The 26,643-nt window shown below is 44.0% G+C and overlaps 2 protein-coding genes across 6 annotated transcripts in view; one reads left to right on the top strand and one right to left on the bottom strand.

Moving 5' to 3' along the window:
• Positions 1-1,091, bottom strand: part of HEATR4 (HEAT repeat containing 4) — a 42,601-nt gene extending 41,510 nt beyond the window's left edge. For both annotated transcript variants that reach the window (XM_060139558.1, XM_060139565.1), the window contains exon 1: positions 146-1,091. In XM_060139558.1, coding sequence (XP_059995541.1) covers positions 146-1,026 — 881 coding nt within the window. In that variant the 5' untranslated portion in view covers positions 1,027-1,091. The remainder of the gene's footprint in view (positions 1-145) is intronic.
• A 9,853-nt stretch (positions 1,092-10,944) lies between these two features.
• Positions 10,945-25,008, top strand: LOC132514675 (acyl-coenzyme A thioesterase 1-like). Of its 4 annotated transcripts, none has more exons than XM_060139697.1 (4): positions 10,945-11,628; positions 16,258-16,460; positions 18,881-19,025; positions 24,543-25,008. In XM_060139697.1, exons 1-4 carry the CDS (start codon positions 11,043-11,045, stop codon positions 24,782-24,784), a joined length of 1,176 nt encoding a protein of 391 aa, XP_059995680.1. In that variant the 5' UTR covers positions 10,945-11,042; the 3' UTR covers positions 24,785-25,008. The 4 variants fall into 4 exon arrangements, with proteins under 4 accessions (XP_059995680.1, XP_059995701.1, XP_059995691.1 ...); XM_060139718.1 differs by lacking the exon at positions 24,543-25,008 and adding an exon at positions 20,806-21,753 and having other exon boundaries at positions 10,946-11,628; positions 18,881-19,069; XM_060139708.1 differs by lacking the exon at positions 24,543-25,008 and adding an exon at positions 20,806-21,753 and having other exon boundaries at positions 10,950-11,628.
• Positions 25,009-26,643: the final 1,635 nt, after the last annotated feature.

Here is a 26,643-nt window from a genome sequence, read left to right as displayed (position 1 = left end):
TGGAAATCTTAGCAGGTTGGTGGTGGAAAACACAAGAGGTTAATGTGACAGTGTGTTCTGAAATAAGGAGTGTGAGGCCACCCAGGAGTCCTTGAAGGGGAGCCAGGGATTCTCAAAGGCGCGCCCGAGGCCCCAGCCAGTCTACCTATAATAGACAGGAAGCAGCAGCTCTGGCTTCTTTTCCTCCTGGGTGGGCAGAACGACACTTCGATCCTCAAATTCTGCTGTCTCTTCTTCCTCCAGCTGTTCCAAGAGCTCCAGGTCGCTGGAGGAAGTGAGCTCATCCCGGATGTGGCTCCAGTCGTATTGCTGGTGCAAGAAGCTCTGCCACTTACTGGGGGACACCCCAGGCCTCAGAGGACTCTTGTTCTGGATCCATCGGGCAGTGCGCTTGTTAAGCTTTTCCAGCACGACAGCCTGCCATGCTCTGGCCTCCTTCTCAGAAGGGGGAAGCCAGGTTTCCCTCTCCTCCAGGTAGACATCTGGAGAAAGTGACAGATCCAGCACGTCTAGCTCCCTGCTTGGATGAAGATTGAGAGGACCAGATGCTTCCTGGACTGCGCTTGCTGGCTTTGATTTCTTCAGCTTCTTAAGATTGGCAGAGCTTTCCGTCTTCACAGCCTGGGAGGTGACCCTTGTTGAGGGACCTGAAAAATCCAGGAACTTGAAGCTGACGGGCTTCTCAGCTCGGGGCTTCCTGACTTGGGGAGGCTGGATGATGCCGTCTGCATCGTAGAGATGGTCAAAGCTGTTTTGGCTGTAAGGAATGCTGGCCAGCCCTCGCTGCTGCACCACCTCCCGAGAAAAGGTGAGGTTTGCAGCTGCCTGTTTCAAATATTGGTTCTTGAGGTTCGCACAGTGCTGCGGGCTGGAGTGGAAGACTGGAGGCACACTGGAAACGGAGGCGCGCTCCTCCTTGTTTCTTGGTTTTAAGTAGGAGAAAATCATGCCCCATCCCAGCCGTGGGGGGAGTGACTGACGGAAATGCTGGGAGAGAAAGGTCTTTCCCTTCTCGGTCTTAGTCATTGTTTCCCAGCAAATGCTTCCTTCCACACTGCCTGGTCCAGAGGAGGACCTGGAGGCATGACCAGGCACCTGTTAAGGGGATGGGAAGAACTGGTGAGAGCTCTAGGTCAGTAGAAATTGGTAGCCCATAGCAGTCAGTAAGAAAAGAACTTGGAGAACAGGTAGGGGAGGGGGGAAGCCATGGGAATTAGAAAGACAAAAGAAAGAAATGCTGCAACATTTGAAATGGTCCTTGTTCAGACCTTTGCTTCCAGTTCTCACATTTGTCCCAAAGCTCAGACCCTCATCTCCTTATGAGGGATTACTGCTTTTCAGCAGTATCCCAGGTTTCCAGTTTTTCCCCAAAAGTTGCTTCCTCCCTGTTCAAAGAACTTACAGCGTAAAGTTCAGACAACTCAGCCTGGCATTCAGGGTTCTCCCTGAGTATGACCCCAGTTTATGACCTTGTCCTGACATGTAACCTCTCCTCTCAACTCTCCTAGCTCTTCTCCGAGTGTTCTTCCCTCCACAAGTAGCTCTTCCTTCTGTGCCATGTGAAGCCTTTCTTCCATACTTGACACAAATTCTGTCCATTCTTCCAGGCCCAGCTCAATTCCTGCCTACTCCGTAACTCTTTCTTGACCTATCCAGGCCTCCCTGTCATACACAGATTTACAAATCACTCCTAGTCCATTCCAGTTATTTTAACTTTTAACCCTGTGACACCTCACATCGTTAAATATTTGGCTCCTTAACTGCACCATAAGGACCACGTCTCCAGTCTGTTGTCCTTCAGAGTCACCCAGTACTTTTCCATATTGTTACATAGTCTTCATTGTTAAAATGTTTTACAGCTACAGAATATTTTATCAAATAGGTAAATCACCTTAGCTCTTAATTATCAGGCAAGTTGTTTCCAGGTTTTAGCTAGCATGGAAAACACTGTAGAGAACAATTGCCCAGAGTTAGTGCTTTTTAAAACTTTTTCCTTCTGAAGCACTTCCTTGGCCTAATAATAATAATTGACAATTATGGGTACTTTGCTAAGGGCTTTACACTGGGGTGATATTATGGTCTTTATTGCCTGTGGGAAGAAGCTGAGGTTCAGAGAGGTAGGTAAATTACTTCAGATCACATAGGCCATAAGTAGCAGAGTCAGGCTTCAAAGTCAGCTGCCAGATTCCACCCCAGAGCACTTAACTTCTGCGCCACACTGGCTTTGGCTCCATACCACTCATTTTGTTGGCCTTGCCATTCCCAGGGGCAGGTGACACTGCCCCCCAACCTCTGCCCCAAGCATGAAGGTGAGACCATTATTCTGTTGTGCTTAGTGCCAACTCCTGCCTTTCCTGCCCTGTGCACAGGGTACCCCTTAGCCTGGATCTGACTCTTCTCTCTCTCTTTCACAACACCCAGCACAGTACCTTCTCTTTTTAGGGCTTGATTTATTCCATTGTCTTCTGTGTATTAAATCTGTCCTCTTGGTGTGTCTTTTTGTTAAGGGTCAGCTTTTACCTAGATGTCACTAGGCCAGAATTAATGACCTAACTCACATTAAGTCACACATGATTAATGTGATGTCCCTCCAGGAATTTTTGCACATAAGGTTAAATTTAGTCGTTCCATCTCTTCACAGTCACGAAGGCAACAGGGCCACCGGGCACTGAGTATTTTAAAAGTCAGCCTAAAAAAATTAGGGCAAGGCTAGAGGGTGGTCACAAGGTGCTGTTTTTCTTTAAACAGTGTCTACTCTCACTGGTTGAAAATGAACTGCGAGATGAACACAATATTAGTGTTCTCCTGCCTTGTGTATTGCCTAATAGAACATCTTATTCTTAACATATCAGTGTGTCAGTATCTTGCTCCTAAGTCAGGGGGCATTTTGAGCCTAAACACTTGAAAAACAGAATGAGGACTGGTTTCACCCTAAGATGACTACCTATATGGAATGATTTGGGATGTCCCCAGATATATGCCCTTTAGCCTGTGACATACAGAATCTTTGGTTACAATGCTGTCATCACAGAAAGAATACCATGTTATCATTATCAGTTATTATAAATTCTCAAGGAATAGTTATCATCATCTAAGATAATGGCTTGTTGAAAAAGGATGAACACATGATAGATATGTTTTTGTAAAGGAATTGGGACAGGACAAAATGTTCTAAGGTTTGGTCAAAAGAGGTCTGTCCTGGACGGACTTAGAGTCAGAAGACAAGTGTCAGGCCAGGTTCTGCACTTCCCAGCCATGTTTAAACGATTTAATATCCCTGGTTTGCCTTAGTTTGCCAATCTGAAAATAGAGTCTGATACCTGTTCTAATTTAGTGTTGATATGAAGCTCAAAATTAGGGAACATGTATGAAAGTTCTCTGCAAGCTGCAAAGTATTACATAACTGTGAGGAATTGTTATTGATTTAGAGGCTGGAGTATTGTCCTTAGAAGGCAAGTCTCTGGGGCCCCACAGGTAGATGCACTGGGCACTTAGGGAAAAGTTTAGGAATACTGGGGCCCTAGGCAATTAAGAGAGGGAAGAAAAGACCTACAAACAGAGTTTGGAAGCTCCATATTATCCAAACTTAAGTATTACTTGGACTAACATCGAGGCAGGGTTCCCTCCCAACAAATAGCCCTTAAGAACCAAAAGCAGAGTGGCAGGTTCCGGGTGCTTTTGTGCACTGACAGCATAAGAAATTGAATAAATTGCATCCTACAGTTATTCAAAGCTGGCATAACTGCAGATCAGGCCCTGTAATCTGGTAAGCAGCAACCACCAGATTATCTCTTGCATTTCTAGGAACTTGGCTAGACAGGCAGGAGTGGGGCTCGAAGGTTTATGCCACATGTGTCCAGTTAACACCTGATATAAAAATCCAGACTCAAAATGGATGCTATCTCAGAGGTTCCAAATTTAGTTCCACTCTTCTGTTCACTTCCCAGTCCCCGACCCTCACCCCCTGGTCTGTTGCCTTTATTCTGCAGAAATAGTTGAAGTGGGCTAAATAATGCATGCTGAAAGGAGAAATATCTTGTTTCTTTCCTTCTGTTACTAAAGCAGTGGAAACTGCCACAGAAGGAAAGGCTATAAACCTTAGCACAGTATCTTGAGAGGTTGTTTTTTTTTTTTTAATTAATTTATTTAATTTATTTGGGCTGCGCCGGGTCTTAGTTGCACCACGCAGGGTCTTCGTCACAGCCTGTGGGATCTTCTTAGTTGCAGCACTTGGGGTTTTAGTTGCGGCACATGGACTTCTTAGTTGCGGCATGCGGGATCTAGTTCCCTGACCAGGGATGGAACCCGGGCCCCCTGCATTGGGAGTGTGGAGTCTTATCCACTGGACCACCAGGGAAGTCCCATCTTCTGAGCGTTTTAGACAAGTAATACACTCTGATCTACATCCACAGATTCTGAAGTTCTGAGGAAGGGCCCAAGAGGGGACAGTCAGCTTCTGTGACAGTGCTTGTTAGATACAGTTAAAGGACCTTCTGCATCAAGGTCACCTGAGGAGTTTGTTAAAATGCATATTCTTGTGTCCCACACTCTAGAATATTGATTCAGTGGGCTGCAATTGAAGCTTAGAGATCTGCATTTTAACAAGCTCTCAGAGGTTTTTATACACATTAAATTTAGAGAAACCATAGCTCCAAAATGTATCTGTCAGATTTGTGAAGGAAGTTTGGTTAGTGGGGAGAGTGGGATCAGGGAACACAGCCTTTTAACCTGGCTTATTTCAAATACCCTCTCTCTGCTGCCTTTTTTTTTTAAGTTAAGTATTTTTAAAATTAATTAATTTATTTTTTGGCTGTGTTGGGTCTTCGTTGCTGCCCATGGGCTTTCTCTAGTTGCGGCGAGCAGGGCTACTCTTCGTTGCGGTGTACAGGCTTCTCATTGCGGTGGCTTCTCTTGTTGCGGAGCATGAGCTCTAGGTGCGCAGTCTTCAGTAGTTGTGGCATGTGGGCTTCAGTAGTTGTAGTGCGCAGGCTCAGTATTTGTGACTCATGGGCTCTAGAGCGCAGGCTCAGAGCCTACTTCAGTAGTTGTGCTGCGTGGGCTTAGTTGCTCTGCGGCATGTGGGATCCTCCCAGACCAGGGCTCGAACCCGTGTGCCCTGCATTGGCAGGTGGATTCTTAACCAGTGCGCCACCAGGGAGGTCCCTGCTCCTCTTTCTTTTTTTTTTTTTAACATCTTTATTGGGGTATAATTGCTTTACAATGGTATGTTAGTTTCTGCTTTATAACAAAGTGAATCAGTTATACATAGACATATGTTCCCGTATGTCTTCCCTCTTGCGTCTCCCTCCCTCCCACCCGCCCTATCCCACCCCTCCAGGCTGTCACAAAGCACCGAGCCAATATCCCTGTGCCATGCGGCTGCTTCCCACTAGCTATCTACCTTACGTTTGTTAGTGTGTATATGTCCATTACTCTCTCTCGCCCTGTCACAGCTCACCCTTCCCCCTCCCCATATCCTCAAGTCTGTTCTCCAGTAGGTCTGCGTCTTTATTCCTGTCTTACCCCTAGGTTCTTCATGACATTTTTTTTTCTTAAATTTCATATATATGTGTTAGCATACGGTATTTGTCTTTGTCTTTCTGACTTACTTCCCTCTGTATGACAGACTCTACGTCTATCCACCTCATTACAAATAGCTCAATTTCGTTTCTTTTTATGGCTGAGTAATATTCCATTGTATATATGTGCCACATCTTCTTTATCCATTCCCTGCTGCCTCTTTCTTAACAGAAAGTTCCCTTCATTTTTTTCCCCCTCTACTTTCTTTTTTCTTTCTTTCTTTTTTTTTTTTTGGCATGCCGAGTGGCTTGGGGGATTTTAGTTCCCCTACTAGGGACTGAACCTGGGCCAGAGCAGTGAAAGTCCTAACCACTGGACTGCCAGGGAATTCCCTCCCCTCTACTTTCTAATTCCCATTCTTTGCCATGCACTCATACAGGTACACTGCTGTCTCATGAGATTACTCTGGAAATGCTGCCATAAAGATAATCTGTTAAAACTCTTTTATATTAGGTTTCAAAACCAAGGTCTGGAGAGCAGACGTGACTAAGATCACAGCACTGCTTAGTACCTGAAGCAACACACTGATACTTTGACACTTAATCCAAAATATTTTCAACTACTTCTGTCTGTCTCTTATCATTCATCTGATGCTAATAAGCTCCTTTCACATACTGGTGAAGCAGCAGTGTTTTGAAATTACCTTCAAAGTGGCTTCCCACACACAGTCTTCAAAGGGAAGCAAGTTTCTTCCATCTTAAACCTTCCTTAGTTTTAGGTTCCAAAGCTGCTTATATTGGTTACTAGGCAACCACCTCTTTAGAATTCCATGAGTCTACTCACAGAACCTATGGGTTCAATCAGGGGTATCTTCAGCTATTTATTAAATTTCCTTCTTTGTAAATTGAACTTTGGGAAGTTGCATTGTATTTACTGATTGGTGGCAAAATGGATTTCTTGGTCATCCTTTGAAAAATAAACCTCTAGGTCTATGCAGCTCAATGTCCACCCCCCCCCGCCCCACCATTCGTTCATAAGTCCTACTGAGAAAGAGACAGAGCAAGGGAACACATGAACACCCAGCTCTGGCATGCTTCAGACCACCAGGTTGATAGAACAAACGGTAAAGCAGAATGAGTGTCTTTGGGACCTTTCCCATTCCCCTTTCGTCTCTGCCCCTGCTTAATCTCCTTCCTTCACACAGTTCAGTTCCATCTCCCCTGCTTCCCAAATTCTGGCTAGGTTGTCAGCCAATAACACTATTTTTTTTACAAGGGGACTCTTCAAGTCCTATATTTTTAATAATAAAATTCCAGGCCTACAGAATACTGGTCTTCAGGCTTCCCCTTGTGAAGAGAACTAATTTGTCCTGACAGTAAAGAAGATCTCTGGCCATAATGTTCTGTCTGTCTTGTTGATCTGGGGCTGTGCTATTCAGGTGGTTACCATCTCTTGCTGACCAACCTGAACACTAACTTTAGTACCAGGGCTCAGTTTGTGCTCAGACTCTGGGTCCCTCACAAAAGAGTGAAAGGACATGTTCTCTGAGATGAAATGAATGAAAGAATTAAGAAATTAAATATTAAAACACTGGTTAAGGGCTTCCCTGGTGGCGCAGTGGTTGGGAGTCTGCCTGCCGATGCAGGGGACGCGGGTTCGTGCCCCGGTACGGGAGGATCCCACATGCCGCGGAGCAGCTGGGCCCGTGGGCCATGGCCGCTGAGCCTGCACGTCTGGAGCCTGTGCTCCGCAACGGGAGAGGCCACAGCAGCGAGAGGCCCACGTAACGCAAAAAAACAAAAACAAAAACACTGGTTAAGGTTCCTCAAGAAATTAAAATTAACATGTGATCCAGCAATTCCATTTCTGGGTATATACCCAAAGAACTGAAAGCAGAGGCTCATACAGATGTTTGTACGCCCATGCTCATAGCATATTCACAACAGCCAAAAGGTGGAAGCAACCTAAATGTCCATCGATGGATGAATGGATAAACAGAATGTGGTATATACATACAATAGAATATTATTCAGCTTTAAAAAGGAATAAAATGCTGGTACATGCTACATATATGGGTGAACCTGGAAGATATTATGCAAAGTGAAATAAGCCAGACGCAAAAGGACAAATACTGTATGATTCCACTGATCTAAGGTACTTAGAATAGTCAAATAATAGCTACAGAAAGTGGAATAATGATGTCCAAGGGGCTGTGGTAGAGAGGGAGGAATGAGGAGTTGTTTAATAGGTACAGAATTTCAGTTTGGGTGATGAAAAAGGAGATAGGGTTAAAGGTTGCACAACAATGTGAATGTACTTAAGTAACTATGCCTTTTAAAATGGTAAATTTTATCTTTGTATATTACCACAGTTTAAAAAAACCAACCCTGTTTAATTATAAAAGCCATGTGTTTTTTGGTGATAGAAATTCTGCACAAAGAAGAAAATTAAAACTACTCATGATACCCCAAAGCCTAAGAGACAACAGTTTAGGGTAGCTTTCTACTAGTCTTTTTTTTTTTAATGTTTATATATATATATATATATATATATATATATATATATAAACTTCTACAAACTGTTCTCTACCTGCTTTCAATGTCATGAAAATTTCCTCATCATATTCTGCTATATCATTTTTAATGGCTACATCTCTTCTGTTGTATTACTGCATTACAATCAAATTGACTAAACCAAATTTATCTTGCTAGTTTCTTTTTCCTCTGTTAAAACAACGATATGGTAAACATTGTTATAGCCAAATATTTACACACATTTATGAATGTTTATTTAGGCAAAGTTTCTAGAGTGGAATTGTGAGTCAAAGAGAATGCATCTTTTAAATATTTTTAACCAGGTTGCTCTGAAAAGCTCATACCAGTGTGTACGTCCACCAACAGTATATGAATGTCTGTTTCCCAAATCTTCTCAACTAGGACATCATCATGTGAGAAACAAAGCATAATGGTTCAGAGCACAGGCTCTGGAATTGGATTGCAAAGGTATAAATCCCAGCATTTCCACTTTCTAGCTGTGTGATCTTCAGCAAATCAATTCACCTCTCTGGGCCTTAATTTTCTCATAAGGTTCTTGTAAGGATTAAGAGTTAGCTATTATTATTTACCGTCTTTAGTTTGAGTCTCGTGCACAAAATACACTGTGAAGTATCCCACAGAACCAGTACAAAAGTAATTAGAGCTAAAGGGAGTTGCATGATTAATGACCAGCAGGACAGGAGAACATTTGAAACTAGGTAAAAAGTCTTGTCTGGGAAGCTCATGGGGGTGGCCTTATTAGGAGCAGAGGCAAACACAGGTTTTGTGGGTTTGAAGCTTATACAATTTGCAGGTTTCTCTAATAGAAAGGATATGAATTCATGAATGTAAAATCAAGTACAAGGCCTTGGAAGGGGCCTGCAGTTAAGTTTGATGAAAAATTCACCACTGGATGGAACCCATAGCTTATGAAATAGTGGGAAAAGGTGAGCAGTCCAGGGCGAGAGGGAGATAACGTTTGCCTAAATGGAGCAATATAAGAGTCCAGATAACAAAATAACAACTATTACCTCATTTGGCTGTTTTTACACCCATAAGGAATGAAAGTGAGGTCACACAGCTAGTAAGATGCCAGGCCCCTTAGTTGTGGAATGGTGTGGAAAAATAATCATAATAGACAAATAACATATAAGCAAAACACCATGGTGCACATTTTATTTTTATTTTCATTTTTTTTTTGGCCGTGCCGCACAGCATGGAGAACTTCCCCTAACAGGGATCGAACTCATGCTCCCTGTATTGGAAGGGCAGTGTCTTAGCCACTGGACCACCAGGGAGGTCTTTTTTTTTTTTTTTTTTTATGGTGCACATTTTAAAAGAAAAGACATGATTATTAGCTGGTGTGAATTACTCAACAAAGTGACAAAACTCAATTCCAGTCCACTCCTCTGGCAATTAATGTTACCGAACATAAGTCCATGTGCCTGACGCACAGTGAGGCCAAACAATACCAAAACGTTGGAGTTTGGAACAGAGAAAGGTTTATTGCAGGCCATGCAAAGAGATTGGTGGCTCATGCCTTAAAAACCCCAAACTCCCCTAAAGCTTTCAGCAAAGCCCTTTTATAGGAAAGGTGGAGGGGGCGTGGTTAGTTGTTGCAAACTTCTTGATGTTAGATCCTTTTTTTTAAAAAAAAATTATGTATTTATTTAGTCGGCACCAGGTCCTAGTTGCAGCATGCTTGCAGGATCTAGTTCCCCGACCCCCTGCATTGGGAGCGGGGAGTCTTACCCACTGGACCACCAGGGATGTCCCAGATCCTTTGTTCTTGAGGTCAGGTCAGGTCAAGGTCAGGTAACGATGTTCTCATAAATCTCCACCAAACAAATGTTATTCTCTGTTCCGGCCTGAAAGGGCAAGGTCCCAAGGCACAACTTTCACCCTCAGGGCCGGGTCCCCAGACCCTGCCCAGCCGTCATCACTGAGGGAGCAAGGCGTCCAGAACCCAACTGGCCCTCAGGCTCCTCAGGCCGCCCAAAAGGCGGAGGTCAGGTCCCACAGACTGCGACCCAGGCAGACTACCGCTGCCATTAGGTCGCAGAGACGGGCATGGGGGAGAGGTTCACCACTGCCTCAAGGCCTGGGCCCCGCCAGTGGGCAGCCTTGGCAAGGGCTCTGAAGCCCTACAGGACACCCCCCAGCCTGTCCTGGGGCTCCCCAGCGCACCTGCTGGCAGGAGGCTGCGGAGGGCCTGGAGGGCCCCAGGGAGAAGGCCGTGGTCTGATCCACCTCTTACCTCACTCTCCGCTGGAGGACCACCGCCGGTCGGACAGTTGGCGGAGAAGGACCGCTAATCGCCTCTCTAACCTTCCCGCTTTGGGGTTCTCACGGTAACCGGTCGCCCAGAGTAACTGCGTGCAGCAAATGCTGCGCGCCAAGGGCTGCTCGCTGCCCCGCTCCACCACAGTATCCCGGGCAGGCTCAGGGGCTCGGTACCGCCGAGGGGCCGGCGCTGCCTCAGCTGCCGTCTGCCTTAGCAGCTGGGCTGGGGGCGGGGCCAGAGACCGGGGTCGCCCCGGTCGGCCCGGGGCCCGCGTCGGAGCCAATCGGGCGGATGGCTGCAGGAGGTAGCGGCGGCCGCACGCTCCTACATCATAGAGGCCCGGGGTCCGGCCGGCGCGCCCTGCCCTATTACATTAATTTTGGAGACTGGACACTTTGTTAAGTGCCAGGTTCCTTCAGGGGCAGCCCGGTCCAGCCCACGCTGCACGAACCAAAGAACTTCTAAGAGGCAAAACTAGGAAAATTCTTCCCAACATAAAGTTCCTGTGTGTCTGCTTTCGCTCTTGCTTTTAAAGGTCGGCCACTGATCGGCAGGACTTCGCGGCCCTCCAAAGAGTTATAGCAGGCTGCTCGGCCCCATGAGGCCTTAGGCTGCAGGTAGGCAGCCTGTCGCTAGAGGGACTCTAGTTTCTAACCTTCTTCACAGCCCTCTGAAGTTGACCTGAGATCTGAAAAAGGCGCAAAATGGTGGTCTCATTTCCGGCTCTCCTGCGACCCTTCCGACGCTGTCGATGGGACCCGACACCCTGGGCGCGGTTGGCAGGGCCTACAAAGCTCAGGACCGGTGACCCAAACTCTTGGGCCCCTGCCAGGATGGCGGTGACAGTGACGCTGGAGCCCGCGGGCCGCTGCCGCTGGGACGAGCCCGTGCGCATCGCCGTGCGCGGCCTGGCCCCGGGACAGCCGGTCACGCTGCGCGCGTCCCTGCGCGACGAGAAGGACGCGCTCTTCCGAGCCCACGCGCGCTACTGCGCCGACGCCCACGGCCAGCTGGACCTCGAGCGCGCGCCCGCGCTGGGCGGCAGCTTCACGGGCCTCGAGCCCATGGGGCTCCTCTGGGCTTTAGAGCCCGAGAAGCCCTTGCTGCGGCTGGTGAAGCGGGACGTGCAGACGCCCTTCGCCGTGGAGCTGGAGGTGCTCGATGGCCACGACCCGGAGGCCGGAGGGCTCCTGGGCCGGGCGGTGAACGAGCGCGACTTCCTGGCGCCGGGGGTACGGCGCGAGCCCGTGCGCTCGGGCCGGGTGCGCGCCACGCTCTTCTTGCCGCCGGGTAAGCCCCCTGCTTCCCTAACTGTTTATCTTGTCTGTGAGAGAGAAAGGTAGTAAGTAGGTAGCTCCCAACATTCCGAAGGTCTGTGGGGCCTGAAAATTTCGAGTAGACAAGAATGGAACGTAAGGCTGGCTGGGGAGGTGGCTCTGCTGCTCCAAGACAGAGGTCAGAACGAAGACATCGCAAGGAAAGGGTAAAGACAGTTGTAATTAAAAAAAAAAAAAGTATAAGGAGTTTGCAGTTTCTAAAGTTTTCTTTCTGAAGTTTCTCAGTTTTACAACTTTGCTTCTAACTCCCAGAGTATATTAAGATTTAAGAAAATTACCATGAAGGAAGAAGGCCTCTTGCTATCCACTGGAAATCTTCTGAATTATTGGTTAATTTTACCATTACATAAAAAGCAACAGGCCAATGAAAAAGTTAAAAGATGCTTGTCCTGATTAGGATCAGGGAAATGCAAAGTAAAACTAAACACTACACTCAACACCCTCAAAATTTAGAAGTCTAACATTACCAGTTTTTGACCAGTATGTGGAGGAAAAGGAACTCCCATACACTGCTAAAAGGAACACAGAATCTGCCTGCCAATTCAGGGGACACGGGTTCAAGCCCTGGTCCGGGAAGATCCCACATGCCGCAGAGCAACTAACCCAGTGCACCACAACTGCTGAGCCTGCGTTCTAGAGCCCGTGAGCCACAACTACTGAAGCCCGCGCTCCACAAGAGAAGCCACCACATTGAGAAGCGCACTGCGAAGAGTAGCCCCTGCTCACCGCAACTAGAGAAAGCCTGCCAGCAGCAACAAAGACCCAACGCAGCCAAAAATAAATAATTGTTTTTAAAAAAGGAACACAATTATTCATCTACTCTGGAAAAAATTGCTTTTACTTACAAAGTTGACTGTCATTCTACTCCTGGTGCACCAATAGGTATTTATGTTTGTAAGAGCAAAAACAACTGGAAACAGCCTAAATCCATCAGCAATAAAACTGATGAATAAATTGAGGTATACTTATAGCACAAAAGTGATTGAAATATAGTCACAAGAATCAAGGGACTTCCCTGATGGTCCAGTGGTTAAGAATCCACCTTCCAATGCAGGGGACACAGGTTCGATCCCTGGTGAGGGAACTAAGATCCCACATGCCGCAGGGCAACTAAGCCCGCGTGCCACAGCAACTAAGACCCCACACAGCCCAAAATAAATATTTTTTAAAAACCAAGAATCAAAATGGATGAACCTCAAAAACAGTGTTGATGGAAACATCAAGTCCCCAAAGAACACATTCAGTATCATTACATTCAGATAAAATTCAAAAATTAGGCAAAATAAACAAAATGCCATTTAAGGAATACTTACAAGTAGTAAGACTGTAAAGAAAATCAAGAGATTGATAAAATTCAGAATAGTGGAAAGTGAGGGAAGGGGAACAGGTACTGACAGGGCTTTGATGGTTAGTACTGAATTATTAAAGGTCTGAGTATAATTTGCCTTATAAATTGTCCTTAAAATTTGCACATTAAATACAAACTTTTAATGTAAATAGTGAAAATGTGACATAACTAGACTTATACACAGTAGGTAGCTTTTTTTTTTTTTTTGCGGTACGCGGGCCTCTCACTGTTGTGGCCCCTCCCGTTGCGGAGCACAGGCTCCGGACGCGCAGGCTCAGCGGCTATGGCTCAGGCTCAGCGGCTATGGCTCACAGGCCAAGCCGCTCCACGGCATGTGGGATCCTCCCGGACCGGGGCACGAACCCATGTCCCCTGCATCGGCAGGCGGACTCTCAACCACTGCACCACCAGGGAAGCCCATAGGTAGCTGTCTGAGTCTAGCATAATGTATTTGAGATTCATTCCTGTTGCTCCATATATTGGTAGTTCCTTCTTCTTGTGTCTTAGAAGTTTCCCATTAGATGGATGTGGCACAGTTTGTTTATTCTTTCGCCAGTTGGAGGACGTTTGGGTTTCAAGTCTTTGGAGATTAAGAATAAAGTCACTGGAAACGCTTGCATCCAAGTTTTTGTGTGAACACAAGTTTTCATTTTTCTTGGGTAAATACCAGGGAGTGAGATTGCTGGGTCATAACCTAAGTGTATGTTTAACTTTATAAGAAATTGTAAGCTGTTTTCCAAAGTGATTGTATCATTTTGCACCCCCACTGTTGCCCTTAAATATAAAAGTTAGTTACTTGACTAACAAAAATGGATTAATTTGGGAATAGCAGAGAATTGCAAATTGGAACAAGCAAGCTACGGCTAAAACCATAGGCAAGTGCGACAAAGCAAGGAGAAGAACACTATTTTATAGAGAAAAAGGAGGAAGCTGGGAGGGGTTGTTTTGAACAAAAGTCCATCAGAGAAAAGAGAGTTTGGGATAATGGTGATTTTTTACTGTTGAGTTGTTGGGGTAGTCAGTTTCTTGGAGGGGAGGCCATTTACATCTTTTGCTGTTGGGGCCTGTAGTTGATGATTCTTTCCTGTTGATGTAATTGACAATTCTTCCTATAATTGACATGGAGTGGTACTGCAGGAAAGCTCCCCAATTCTGTCCTCCTTACTCCGTTGTAGTGCGGTTTCCCTTTATTAGTTTTCACATTTCTCCCTTTTAATCACGATCTTTCTCCAAAACCATCGATGATCAAGAGTCAGTGGAGTGGCTTTTTGTCCTTCTGTGTCAGGAAGGACCTTTCCTGGGTGTCATGTCTCTTGTTAGAGGGAAACTGCACAGAGTGGAAACCTAGTGAGGTCACATTTGAGTAACAAGGAGGGGTAGGAGGGAGAACTTTCAGGAACTTTCCATCTATAGTCCATATTTCTCAAGACCCTAAGAACTAGAGATCATCTCTTTTGGTATATATCATTTTTACAGAGGTTTGACAGGAAACAAGTATAGAATCAAAAGTAACATGACAATTCCAAATTGTATGATGATTCTAAACCAGGATCCTAGGCCTGAAGATAGCCAACTGAACAAATATTTATTGGCACTTACTCTGATTTCGGGGAGAAAAGTTATCCCTACTGAGGTGAACCCAGAGCCATGGATGCCTCCTGGAAGTCCCCGTTTAAAGCAGCCAGGAGAGCAAAATAGACTAGCAAATACAACAAGGGCATCGTCAATCTAAAACAGTTAACCAAGTGCATTCAGGAAGGTACAGTGCAGGCATAAACATGAGGCAACACCTAATGAACTCTTCATGAAGATAGCAAAACTTAAAAGACATTTTAAAACAGTATTCTTACCTTAAAAGAACTGTTTGTAACCAAATGTGTTATTACTGGCATAGCATGTGAGGTTGCAAGTTCAGTTACCCTGAATCTGGATAAGAATCCAGAGTCAGTTAACAGTCCAGATGAAAAGACGAATGTGAATCCTGAACTTTCTAACAGTACTGGCCCTGACGTCTTAGCAAAGCTGTCTGGTCAGATGTCGTGCGCTTCAATTCTAGGAAATCTTTACTTTCAGGTCATCCTATGATGTGAGGTCCAGTGAGGGTTTGGTGCTTTTTTTCAGATGTGTCATGTAAGTGAAGAGTCTGTTCCCTGGAGTTTGGCAGCACAAGGGTTGTTTAGCAGTAATTGAAAGTAATTGAAAGGGGCCTTCCCAGTGGGGTCAAAAAAGTCTTTCTGGAGGTGTCTTTTTCAAGAGGAAATCTCCAGGATACAAGGTATGATGCTTAAGGTCTTCATCTCCTGGGATTGCTCTGTGACAAGATTGCTCTGCCAAAGCATGATTATTTTTAATGGAAGCAACTAGGTCTTTACAGTATGAAATATACCTCCTTTTATCAGCTGTGAATCAAAAGAGGCAGGGGCCAGGTGCATTAGATGTCTTGTGACTATCGCAAAGGGTGAGAGCTTATGAGTTCCAGAGGGGGTGGATCTGAGATTTAGAAGGACCAACGGCAATGCTTTTGGCCAAGGTATTTGGAGGGTTTGTATGAATTTTGCCAATTTAGTCTTTTTTTTAAAAAAAATTATTTATTTATTGGCTGCGTTGGATCTTAGTTGCAGCACTTGGGATCTTTGTTGCGGCATGCAGACTTCTTAGTTGCAGCATGTGGACTGTTAGCTGCGGCATGCATTCAGGATCTAGTTCCCTGACCAGGGATTGAATCCCGGCCCCCTGCATTGGGAACACAGAGTCTTACCCACTGGGCCACCAGGGAAGTCCTGCCAATTGAGTCTTTGTTGTTGTTGTTGTTGTTTTGGCTGCACTGGGTGTTCATTGCAGGCTCTAGAGCACAGGCTCAGTAGTTGTGGTGCACGGGCTTAGTTGCTCTGCGGCACGTGGGATCTTCCTGGACCAGGGCTTGAACCCATGTCCCCTGCATTGGCAGGTAGATTCTTAACCACTGCGCCACCAGGGAAGTCCCTTTAAATTATTTTTAACCACAAAAATAGTACATGTTCTTTGTAAAAATCTGTGGGGCTTTGAGGCCCCAGGTATAGCAGGGAATGTGGGTTTAGCCTATGCCACAGTCTGGATTTTTGAAGACCAGAGCCATTCAGCATTTCTGATTGTCAACAGAAAACTTTGACATCACCAAATAGGTAAAAATGGCTTTTGACGCCACTGCAAAGAGTTTCAAGTATAGTTTAGTTTTGTGTTTTGTTTCTTCCCAAGGACCTGTACCCTTTCCTGGGATTGTGGACATTTCTGGAACTGGACGTGGCCTTCCGGAATATCGAGCTAGTCTGCTGGCTGGGAAGGGTTTTGCTGTGATGGCTCTGGCTTATTATAACTATGAAGACCTCCCCAAGAGCATAGAGAACCTCCACCTGGAGTACTTTGAAGAAGCTATGAACTACCTGCTTAATCACCCTCAGGTTGGAACTTCCTCTAATTTTTATGTTCTGCCTATCAGTTCTCCTTCTCTTAAATGCTCTTGGTTTTCACAGAACTTGACAAATTCATGACAGCCCTTTCCTGCCCCCAACACACACTACCTTTCATAGTCGCTTCTCCCAGACAGTTTCCATGCAATTAGATGTAGCTGTAATAGATTTCCTGCTAGTAAAGATGTCCTAGTTGGAATTATGGAATTTTAAATTCCAGTATTTTATACTATTTCATTACAAGCCCAAACACATTGAGAAACCTGGGTTTGACACAGGAAGTAGAGGAAAAGGGGAACGAGATCAGTGTCTCTAGTTTAAATGTTTGTGTTTAATAAACCTCTCCTCCATGTGCCCCTCTGAGAGCAGAGGATTCAGTTTTAAAGAACCTGGTGACAAAGAACCTAGGTAGTACGGAGCGTTTGGAGGGCTCAGGATATCAGAGGATTAGAAGATAGACCTTGCTTATTTTATAATTCAGTCAGAGCTCAAGGGGGATGGAAGTGCTGGAGCTCTTAGAAAATGTGATGCGGTGTAGTGGAACCGGCACAATATGTTTGATAGAGAAAAGTTAAATTTGAGGTTTGATTTTGCCACTTAACTAGCTTCATGACCTTGGGGCCTCTGTTTCTTCCTCTCAAAAGTTGGGATGACAGTAATATCCCATTCCGAGTATCTTTATGAGAAATAAGTGGCTGAAAACAGTTAAGAGTGCTCTTGTAGAAACCGTAACAACAACAAAAAGTGCTGTTGAGAGGTCAATAAAAAGGCATTTGTAACAGAAGAGTTTGGTAATTGACAAGAAGAGTCCTTATGGAATAGGGCAAACCCAAATTACCCTGGAGGGGATTGAGTAGAAAATGAAGAAAGAAAATAACTACAAAATTTCCCACAAGTTTTGCTGTGAAAGGGAGTAGAAAAGTGGGGCAGAGTGGATTTAAGCTCAAAGGATTGTTATTAAAATGTAAGAGGTACTAGAGCTTGGGGTACACTGATGGGGATGAGCCAGTAAAGAGGAAAGTTATGAAGGAGAGAAGGAGGAAGTAATTGCAGGAGCAAAGTCCCTGAGGATGAGAATAGATGGGATCCCAAGCACAAGCAGAGGGTGGCCTTGAATTAGAGATACTTTGGAAACAGGAAGGAAGGAGAGCTTGATTCATGTAGAACTACGTAGACTTGGAAGGGAAAATTGAGGACAAGTTCCTACCTGATAGCTTCTATTTTTAGTGAAGGGGAATAGGGGTTAAAGGGGCTTACAGAGGTAGGAGACAAGGTGGAATGGCCTTTTGGAGAAGTGGAAAGCAAACATCAGGGAAGCAGGATTGAGGGGCAATATGGACGCTTATTTGAAATTTGTGGTCATGACGTGAAAGTAAGATCTGTCCGCACGAGCATATATATTTTTAAAATTAATTAATTTATTTTTGGCTGCGTTGGGTCTTTGTTGCTGCATGCAGGCTTTCTCTAGTTGTGGCAAGTGGGGCTACTCAGTTGCAGTGCGCAGGTTTCTCATTGCAGTAGCTTCTTTTGTTGAGGTGCATGGGCTCTAGGCACACAGGCTCAGTAGTTGTGGCTCGCGGGCTCTAGAGCACAGGTTCAGTAGTTGTGGCGCACGGGCATAGCTGCTCTGCGGCATGTGGGATCTTCCTGGTCCAGGGCTCGAACCCGTGTCCCCTGCATTGGCAGGCGGATTCTTAACCACTGCACCACCAGGGAAGCCCAACAAGCATGCATTTTTTTCTCCAGCAGTGTTCATTTGCACAAATGCAGGCCAGGAGGAAGTGAATAACAGGTGCTAACTGAGGTCAGCACTTTTCTAGGCGAGTAGGACCAAAGGGAGAGAGGTATTAAGGGAGTTAGGAGTGTTTGCAGGGGAGCGATAATAATAACGATGAAGCTTGAAATCTAAGCCGGATGAGGTGAGAAGTGAGAAAATGAGAGGTACTGATAGGGAAAAAATGGTAGTCAGGGTCTCAAAGAGGTGGGAGTGGGCAGTACTAGAATTGCTAAACTGGAGGTAAATAAGTTGGTGATTAGACAGTAGCATGCTTGAAGCTGATGTTTTGGAGATGATGTACTTATTGATGACTTGACTTAGGTTATGACAATGGGAGTGTGTGTCTGAGGTCGGGGAGAGAAAAAGATAATGGGAGGTTTGGAGGTCAAGGAACCGAGAGGCCAGAGTATTTAGCTGTCGTCCACATGGTTGAAGACACCAGGAATGGTGATGGAGAAATTGTGGAAAGCAAGGTAGAGAGGAAGGCTAAGTCAGTATCCCAAGGCTGCAAACCCTGGTCAGTGGGAGAGCCCAGATCCACGCTCAGTTCTAACCGACTCTCAAGTCCAGGCGCTACTCGCCACACTGCACTGTTCACGGACTCATTCTCCTTTTCCCTTTGGCCTTTTCTCAGGTAAAGGGCCCAGGGGTAGGGCTGCTTGGGATTTCCAAAGGAGGCGAACTCTGCCTCTCCATGGCCTCGTTCCTGAAGGGCATCACCGCGGCTGTCATCATCAATGGCTCTGTGGCCAGTGTCGGCGGAACCTTACACTACAAGGGTGAGACGCTGCCGCCTGTGGGTGTCAGCCGAAGTCGATTCAAGGTGACCAAAGATGGCCTAACAGACATTTTGGATGTCCTGAACAGCCCTTTGGAAGGACCTGATCAGAAGAGCTTCATTCCTGTGGAAAGGGCTGAGTGTGCCTTCCTGTTCCTTGTGGGTCAGGATGACCACAACTGGAAGAGTGAATTCTATGCTAATGAGGCCTCGAAACGCTTGCAGGCCCATAGTAAGGCGAAGCCCCAGATCATTTGTTACCCAGGGGCGGGACACTACATTGAGCCTCCTTACTTCCCCATGTGCCGGGCTTCCCTGCACACCTTGGTGGGCAGTCCTGTCATCTGGGGAGGGGAGCCCAGGGCTCATGCCAGGGCCCAGGTGGATGCTTGGCAGCAGCTCCAGACTTTCTTCCACAAACACTTGGGTGGGGAAAAGGGGCCAATCCCAGGAATGCTGTGATCGTTTATCCTGGGGACAGCTGCCACAATTAGTGTATATGTGTAGTTTTTCTCTTTTTAATAATTACTTCAGTGTTAAAGTGAATGTACCAAGAAATTTTCAAGATATTTATAAATTACATACTTTTTCAGTTGTTTGGGAGGAGAGTGATTCTACAGAAAACACAACAGGTGGAGAAAGCATGCCCTTTAGTGTCTAACAACACATAACTGACAAGACTTTAGCTCTGAAAGGAAAAGAGTAATAATACCTGGTACACAATTGGTGCTTAGTTATTATTTGAATAATATTGATTTTGTTTAATAATTAATTTATAAATAAATGATTACCTACTGTGGAAGAAAAGCATATAAAATATCAAAACTATTATCAGATCTGAGTTTCTAATTTAAGAATCGAAGTGAACATCTTAGCTGTAAATTACTATACTAGTTATAGAACTACTTAGATGAAAAAAATGACTAAAAATTTTCAAAGCAAGTATGGTTTTAGTTCTTTGATATCTTCTCCTTGAATGAGTAAGCATTCTCCTCATGCAAGTGTATTTTAAGTTATTTTTGTATCTTCACATATGGACCTTTGTGATCTAGTTATTCTGAAAGCTGGTAAAACATTTAGATGAATTTCATAAGTGACTTTAATAATGATTAGCGTGCAAATAAATTATTCAGTTTTGTACCACTTGATATAAATAGTTCCATATTAAACTTACTGAACTTTTCTAAAGCTTAATGTGTTTAAAATAAAAAACACCTTAATTTGTGATATGGTATTCCAGTTCCTCAACTTTCTTTTTCAGTAAAGCAATTCCTGACAGGTGTTTTTTCTCAAAATTCAAAAACAGTACAGAACTCTTTTTGTTTTGCCAGCTGTTTTTTTCTTCTATACCATTGTGAGGCAGGTGTCATCTTCATTTTACAGATGAGGAAACTGAGACTCAGTACCTGCATGGTACCTCTAGAGCTGGGGCCCCGGCTCCCCACATCAAGTTTCTTCTCCCTTGAGCCCGTCCATGCCCTGTGCAGGGCAGCAGCCCCAGTCACAGGCAAAGGAAGTGGCTCGTCTTTCTCCTAAGTTCTCAGGGGAGTTCCTGGACTTGCAGTCTGGGGGGTAGGGGTATTTCAGGGCTCTGATGTTGAAAGAGTAGATCTGGAACCGTGTTTAAACCCTTGACATAGTAGTATGGTTTTGCGGGAGCTGACAGGCAACTCAAAATGCCTACACTCCTTCCCTTGATTGTTAACAATGTGTATGTGATTTGCCCTCCTCTTCCTCTTTCCTCTCTTTGTATCTCTCTTTCTGCTACTTTCTGTAAACAGCGTCTTCCGTGACACTTGAAGGAATCGCGCCATCTATCAAGCTGGAGTGTCAGTCTTCTCTAGATGCTGATCATGAGTGATAAAAGGCAGAAGCAGCAGAAATTTGGGGGCCAATTAATGACGAAGTTAAATTGTAGACCATGTATTTCAAAAGACACAAAGATGATTTCCTCTTTAAATTCTCTTGAGTAGGAGGATCTAAGAAAAGGGGAAATAGAGACACCATAGGCACGTGTTCTGGAGGGGAGAGTGAAACTACATACTATGATGTGAAGATTAGAAAAGAATTCAGAGTGATAGTGGCTTTTGATATGGGTCTTAACTGATAGGATCTCTTTTTCTCGAATCTAGAGTAATAAAAATTCATAGAAAACTTGGAAAATAGAGAAAATTATTCACTAGAAAAGGAGTTGCATATAATCCATTCACTAGAAACTAGCACACTTAACATTTTAGAATATTTCCATTTTCCTCTAGGCTGCTTGTTGTGTGTATTGAGTTTTTACTCAATTAAGTGTACATCCATTTTACCTCAGTATTGTATGATGTTTTTCTTACCATGTTATTATATTCTTCAAATACATGACTTTTTAAAAACAGTGATATGTATTCCATTGATTGGTGCTACAACTCTTCATTTAATCCATCCCCTATTGTTAGCCCTTGACATTGTTGATAGCTTTTCTATATAAAGTCCGTTCCTATGGTGAAGGGACATATACATGTATAAGTCTTTGTGTATCACTGATTATTTCTTTAAGAGAGATTCTTTGAAAGGAAATTACTGGGTCAAACTTCTGAACAGTATTATGATCCTTTACTATGCATACCAGAAACAATCAAGTACACCATCAAAGACACTGTATGAGACAGCCATGTTGTCAATACTGGTGTAATGTGTGTGTATAGGTGTGCGTGTGTCTAATTTTTATAATTTTATAAATTTTATAGGTTGAAAAGAGAATCTCATATTGTTGTGCTTTTTTGTTGTTGTTGTTAGTGAGGTTGAATATTTCCCTCACTTATTGGGAAAATATTTGTATTCCTTTTAATCTACATTTCCCATTCCTTTAGAATGTTCACCTGTTTCTTCATGACCTAGAGCAGCATTTCATTATGTGTTTCAGAAGTAGATAATTCTAATATACGTTGGCAACATTATATTACCTTGTTATTTGCCATTTAAACTATGTGTATGTGTGTGGATATATGTGTGTCAGGTTTTGCAAGATGGACTTGATGACGGAAGGTGGAAATGATAAGAAATATGTGTACTGGTCTCTGCCTGTACCTTTCTCCCAACTTCCAGCACAGAGCTCCTAAACCCTTGTAAATTCCTAACTGATAAAAGCACTAGTAGCATCTTTTGTTCTATCGAGGCAACTCTGGGTGGGCTCCTGGATGGCTCCTGGATGGGGACTGGTAACCAGAAAGACCAATCCATGATTAGAAACTTGGAATTTTCAGCCGTCTTGCCCCATTCTCCAGAGGAGAGCAGGGCCAGAAACTGAGTTAATAATTGATCATGCCTAATGTGAGGAAGCCGTCAGAAAATCCCAATAGTATGGGGTTTGGAGAGCTTCCAGGTTGGCAAACACTACCACACAGGCAGGGTGATGCACCCCAACTCCACAGGGACAGAAGTTCCTGTAGTCGGGACCCTCTCAGACCTCACCCCACGCATCTCTTCATCTGGCTGTTCCTCTATATCCTTTGTGATTTCCTTTAATAAGGTAGTTGATGTAAGGGTTTCCCTGAGTTCTGCGAGCTGCTCTAGCAAATTAGTTGAACCTGAGGAGGGGGTTGTGGAAACCTCGGATTTATTGCCAAATCACACAGAAGTTGTGGATACCGTGGGGACCTATCACCTGCAATTGGCAGCTGAGGAGGGGTGAGAGCAGTTTTGTGGGACTGAGCCTTTAACCTCAGGGAACTGACACAGTCTCCGGGTAAATAGTGTTAGGACTGAATTAAATTGTAGGACATCCAGATGGTTGTCTCAGAGATTTGCCTGGTGTGGAGATAAAAACCTCCACACATGTGGTAACCAGCAGTGTCAGAAGTGCAGTGTTCTGTGTGAGTAGTAAAGGAAACACATAGAAAAGAAAGACACAGGAGGATAACTGTAGGTTTTTCCTTATATACAGAAGACATTTTAGGAAGTCAAAATAACAGGGTCAGTGGTGGAAAACTCAAGTGTGTTCAAGTATAGTTGTCCATGTTAGAGCATAGGGTACACATAAAATAGCAGTGTGTAAACACTACAAAAGGAGGAGAATGCTGTGTGATAGACAGTCTTAACTGTGTTTAATTGTACAGGCAAAGGGAGACCTTAAAGATTGGTAAGAAAGAGGGTGATATAGTTGCCATTGTACTTTAGAAAAAGAATATGGTGTGAAGTACCCACATGGGCACTATTGCAATAGTGAAGGATTCTACTGCAATGCCTTATGGGAAGAGTGGGCCCTTTCTATCTTACACACTTTATAGGATCTCAAAATTTCTTGATACTTTCTAGTTAAACCTAGAAGCTGTAGGGAGGGAGGAGGACTGTTCCTTTTCCTAAAAGAGGTTTCATTCTGAACAGTACTTGGACACCAATTCTGCATGGACATCAGTTTGGATCTGGAGAAGCCCCAGGGGTAGGAACTAATCAAACCCCATTTTAGGAGAGGACAGTGCTCTTCAGGCTTCTTCATCCAGCCACTGACTGGACCACATCTAGCTAATCAGACCCCCTTGACATCATCTGTTACCTCAACAGTATCCCTTTGTTTGTGCTCTATTTCAATACCTGTTACTCTTCGAATATCAACAAAATTTCTACTAGGAGTGCATGTGGTTTTACCTTATCTCACCTGTGTAGGGGAGGAAAATGTTTTACCTATACTCTTTTGGAGTTTCTGAGTAGGCTTGAGAATAAAATTGACATAAGACAGATTAATAAGAGAAAAGAATACTAAGTTGTTTTTTTTTTACATGAACATCAAGGTCTCAACAAGGAAATGAAGACCCGAAGAAGTGGAAAAACCGAAGTATTTATACAGTAGTTTGAAGAGAGTGCAAACTGTGGAAAAGTAAAATATACTGGGAAACTAAAGGAAGAGAAATTATCGTGACAGTCATGTGCAGAATTCGCTCAGCCTTGACTCCTATTTCTGGTGATAAGACTGAACTTTCCTCCCGTATAGGGAGGCACCGCTCACAAGGGAGTCTCCTCTTCTGCTTTCAAGGAAAAAACGGGGCATAAGTGCCCTTCTTGCGCCTGCTGTTTTTCAAGTGCCTTTAGCTCTAGTCAGTATGCCAAAGTGACATATTTTGGGGTGGCATCTGCTGAACCCTTCACCCGAATTGTTTCCACAGTGTCTCTCATCCCCACTTGACTTTGAGAACTGAAGATAAACTGAGGGAGAATTTTCATCTTGCTGTGAAATACTGTGTGCTTAATTTCTTCATGTTTCCTAACATGTTTTTTTCTAATGGCAAATTCTGAGTTCAAATCTAAAACACAAGAATATTCTAAAAGTTAACCTCTAAATTCCTTAACTGGTCCCACTAATAGTCATAATTCTTCTTATTATTTATTTATTTATTATTTAAATAATATATTTATATATTATTATTTATTATTATTAGTCCCATATTATTAGTTATTTATTATTTATATATTATTATTATTAGTCCCATATTTTCCTTCTGTAAATTCTAAAAAATTCCTTTCTTGTTCTAACTTCTAGAAAGCCACCAATACCGTAATGGGTCTCCTCCACTGCTCTCAGGGATGTTGTCAAGTGCTTACCCAGCAAACATTACCCCTCCTCCTGGTATAAGACTTCCGGATTTTCATTCAGGAATTGGCCATCCTCTGCAGCTATGGGCATCAGGGAAAGCTAACTCCACCCTGACGGCAAGGGCAATGATGGTCATCCCTGTTGGGTTTAAGTCAATCTCAACATTCCATCCAGGGGAAAGTATGTAACTTAGGTGACATACTTGGAATTCTGGATTTTCTCCCTCCCATTAAACATGAACGAAGATGCAGGAAGCCCCAGTTATTCCACCAGTCACCATGTGACACTGTGATTGTCAGAGTGGGCAGAAGGAAATCGTTCTTGGTGTCATCATTGAGCTATCGTATCAATCAAATATGAAGCCAGACCTATTCCTGACTTTCTATGAAATAAATTTCCTTATATTTTTAAAGGCTTTATTTTTTTGAGCATATTTAGGTTCACACTAAATTGAGAAGAAGGACAGAAATTTCCCATAGATCCCCTTCCCCCACATATGCACAACCTCCCTCACCATCAACATCCCACACCAGAACGCTACATTTATTACAATTGATGATGCTACATTGACCCATTATTATTACCCAAAGTCCCTAGTTTACATTAGGTTTACCTCTTGGTGGTGTACATTCTATGGGTTTGGACAAATGTATTGTAACATGAATCTACCCTTATTGTACCATACAAAATTGTTTCACTGCCCTAAAACTCCTCTGTGCTTCACCTATTCAACCCTCCCTCCCTCCAACCTCTGGCAACCACTGATCTTTTTACTGTCTCCATGTTTTACCTTTTCCAGAGTGTCACAGAGTTGGAATCATACAGAATGCAGCCTTTTTAGATGATTGGTGTCTTTCACTTAGTAATATGCATTTAAGGCTCCTCCATGTCTTTTCATAGCTTGATAGCTCATTTTCTTTTTATTCCTGAATAATATTCCACTGTCTGGAAGTACCGAAGCTTGTTTATCCATTCACCTACTGAAGGACACCTTGGTTGCACCCAAATTTTGTCCCTCTCCTCACATTTTGAAGCAAGTTAGGCACCAGTATTCACTAGCTCTTATTTAAGCCTTGACTTATGGATCCAGGCTTTTTTCTATGATGTAGCTTTGCCAACTGTAACATCTGCAGTGGCTTCCAAAATTAGCATGGAAAGGAAAGAATATAGGGAATCATGTTTTATGACCAGCCCAGGGGGTATCATTTTTGCCCTCACCCCACTGGTAGAACTTACTCATCTAAACCTACCGAACTACAGAGGAGGCTGGGAAATATTATCCTGTTTTCCAGGAAAGAGAAATAAACTGGTAGTGTTAATTAATTTAAAAGTGTATGCAGGATGGTTGTGGCATTGGGAACCAGTCAGACTCTTCTGCAAACACATCCTAACTGAGCTACAGGCCCCTGGGACACTTAGCCCCAGGTAATACTTGAGACCACACTCAATAAAATGTGAAGAATCTGGTTAGGGAAGCTTTCTACTGGTAAGTATATAGGCTTAAAATCTCCACAACAGACAGGGGATGGGGGTGGGGGAGGTGGACAGGAGAAAAGGCAGCTCTGACCAGGGAGGCGACTATACTAAATAAATATCTCCAGTTTCAGGAGAAAGGAGTAAAGTCCTCCTTTTTTAATAGGACAGGGAGGTTGTCCCCAGTGAGTCAGCATGTTCAGTGACCTGAAATTAAGCCTGATAGTGACATTCACATACCCCACACATTTATATAGAACCTACAGTCACTTCCCATTCAGGAGAAGGCTGCTGGGGCAAAACACTTCTACAACTGCAGAAGAAACATGCAAGCTACGTAAATCAGTGAGTCTAACCCTTCACTTGTGAATATAAATGGACCATGAGGAAAAACCAACAGCATGAACCATAAGGGCCACATTGAGCAAACAGAACCACTGACCCAAGAATAAACACAGATTATCCAGGGAACCATATACAACTTAGAAAAAACTCTCACTGACATCCTCAGATATGATATTTGAGAATATTTTATCAGAAAACAAGAAAAAGTTGCAAGTTTTAAAAATCAGAG

The sequence above is a fragment of the Lagenorhynchus albirostris genome, chromosome 1, assembly GCF_949774975.1.
Source record: "Lagenorhynchus albirostris chromosome 1, mLagAlb1.1, whole genome shotgun sequence".
In the NCBI taxonomy this organism is placed as follows: Eukaryota; Metazoa; Chordata; class Mammalia; order Artiodactyla; family Delphinidae; genus Lagenorhynchus; species Lagenorhynchus albirostris.
Note: the sequence above shows the minus strand (reverse complement) of the source record. Positions and strands in the feature narration are given on the sequence as shown.

Excerpts from the sequence above, each read along its gene's own strand:
- LOC132514675 (XM_060139686.1), top strand. The coding sequence starts at position 11,043 with ATGGTGGTCTCATTTCCGGCTCTCCTGCGACCCTTCCGACGCTGTCGA. Across the intron at positions 11,629-16,257 it reads CACGCTCTTCTTGCCGCCGG|GACCTGTACCCTTTCCTGGG; the intron begins GTAAGCCCCCTG and ends TTTCTTCCCAAG. Across the intron at positions 16,461-18,880 it reads ACCTGCTTAATCACCCTCAG|GTAAAGGGCCCAGGGGTAGG; the intron begins GTTGGAACTTCC and ends GCCTTTTCTCAG.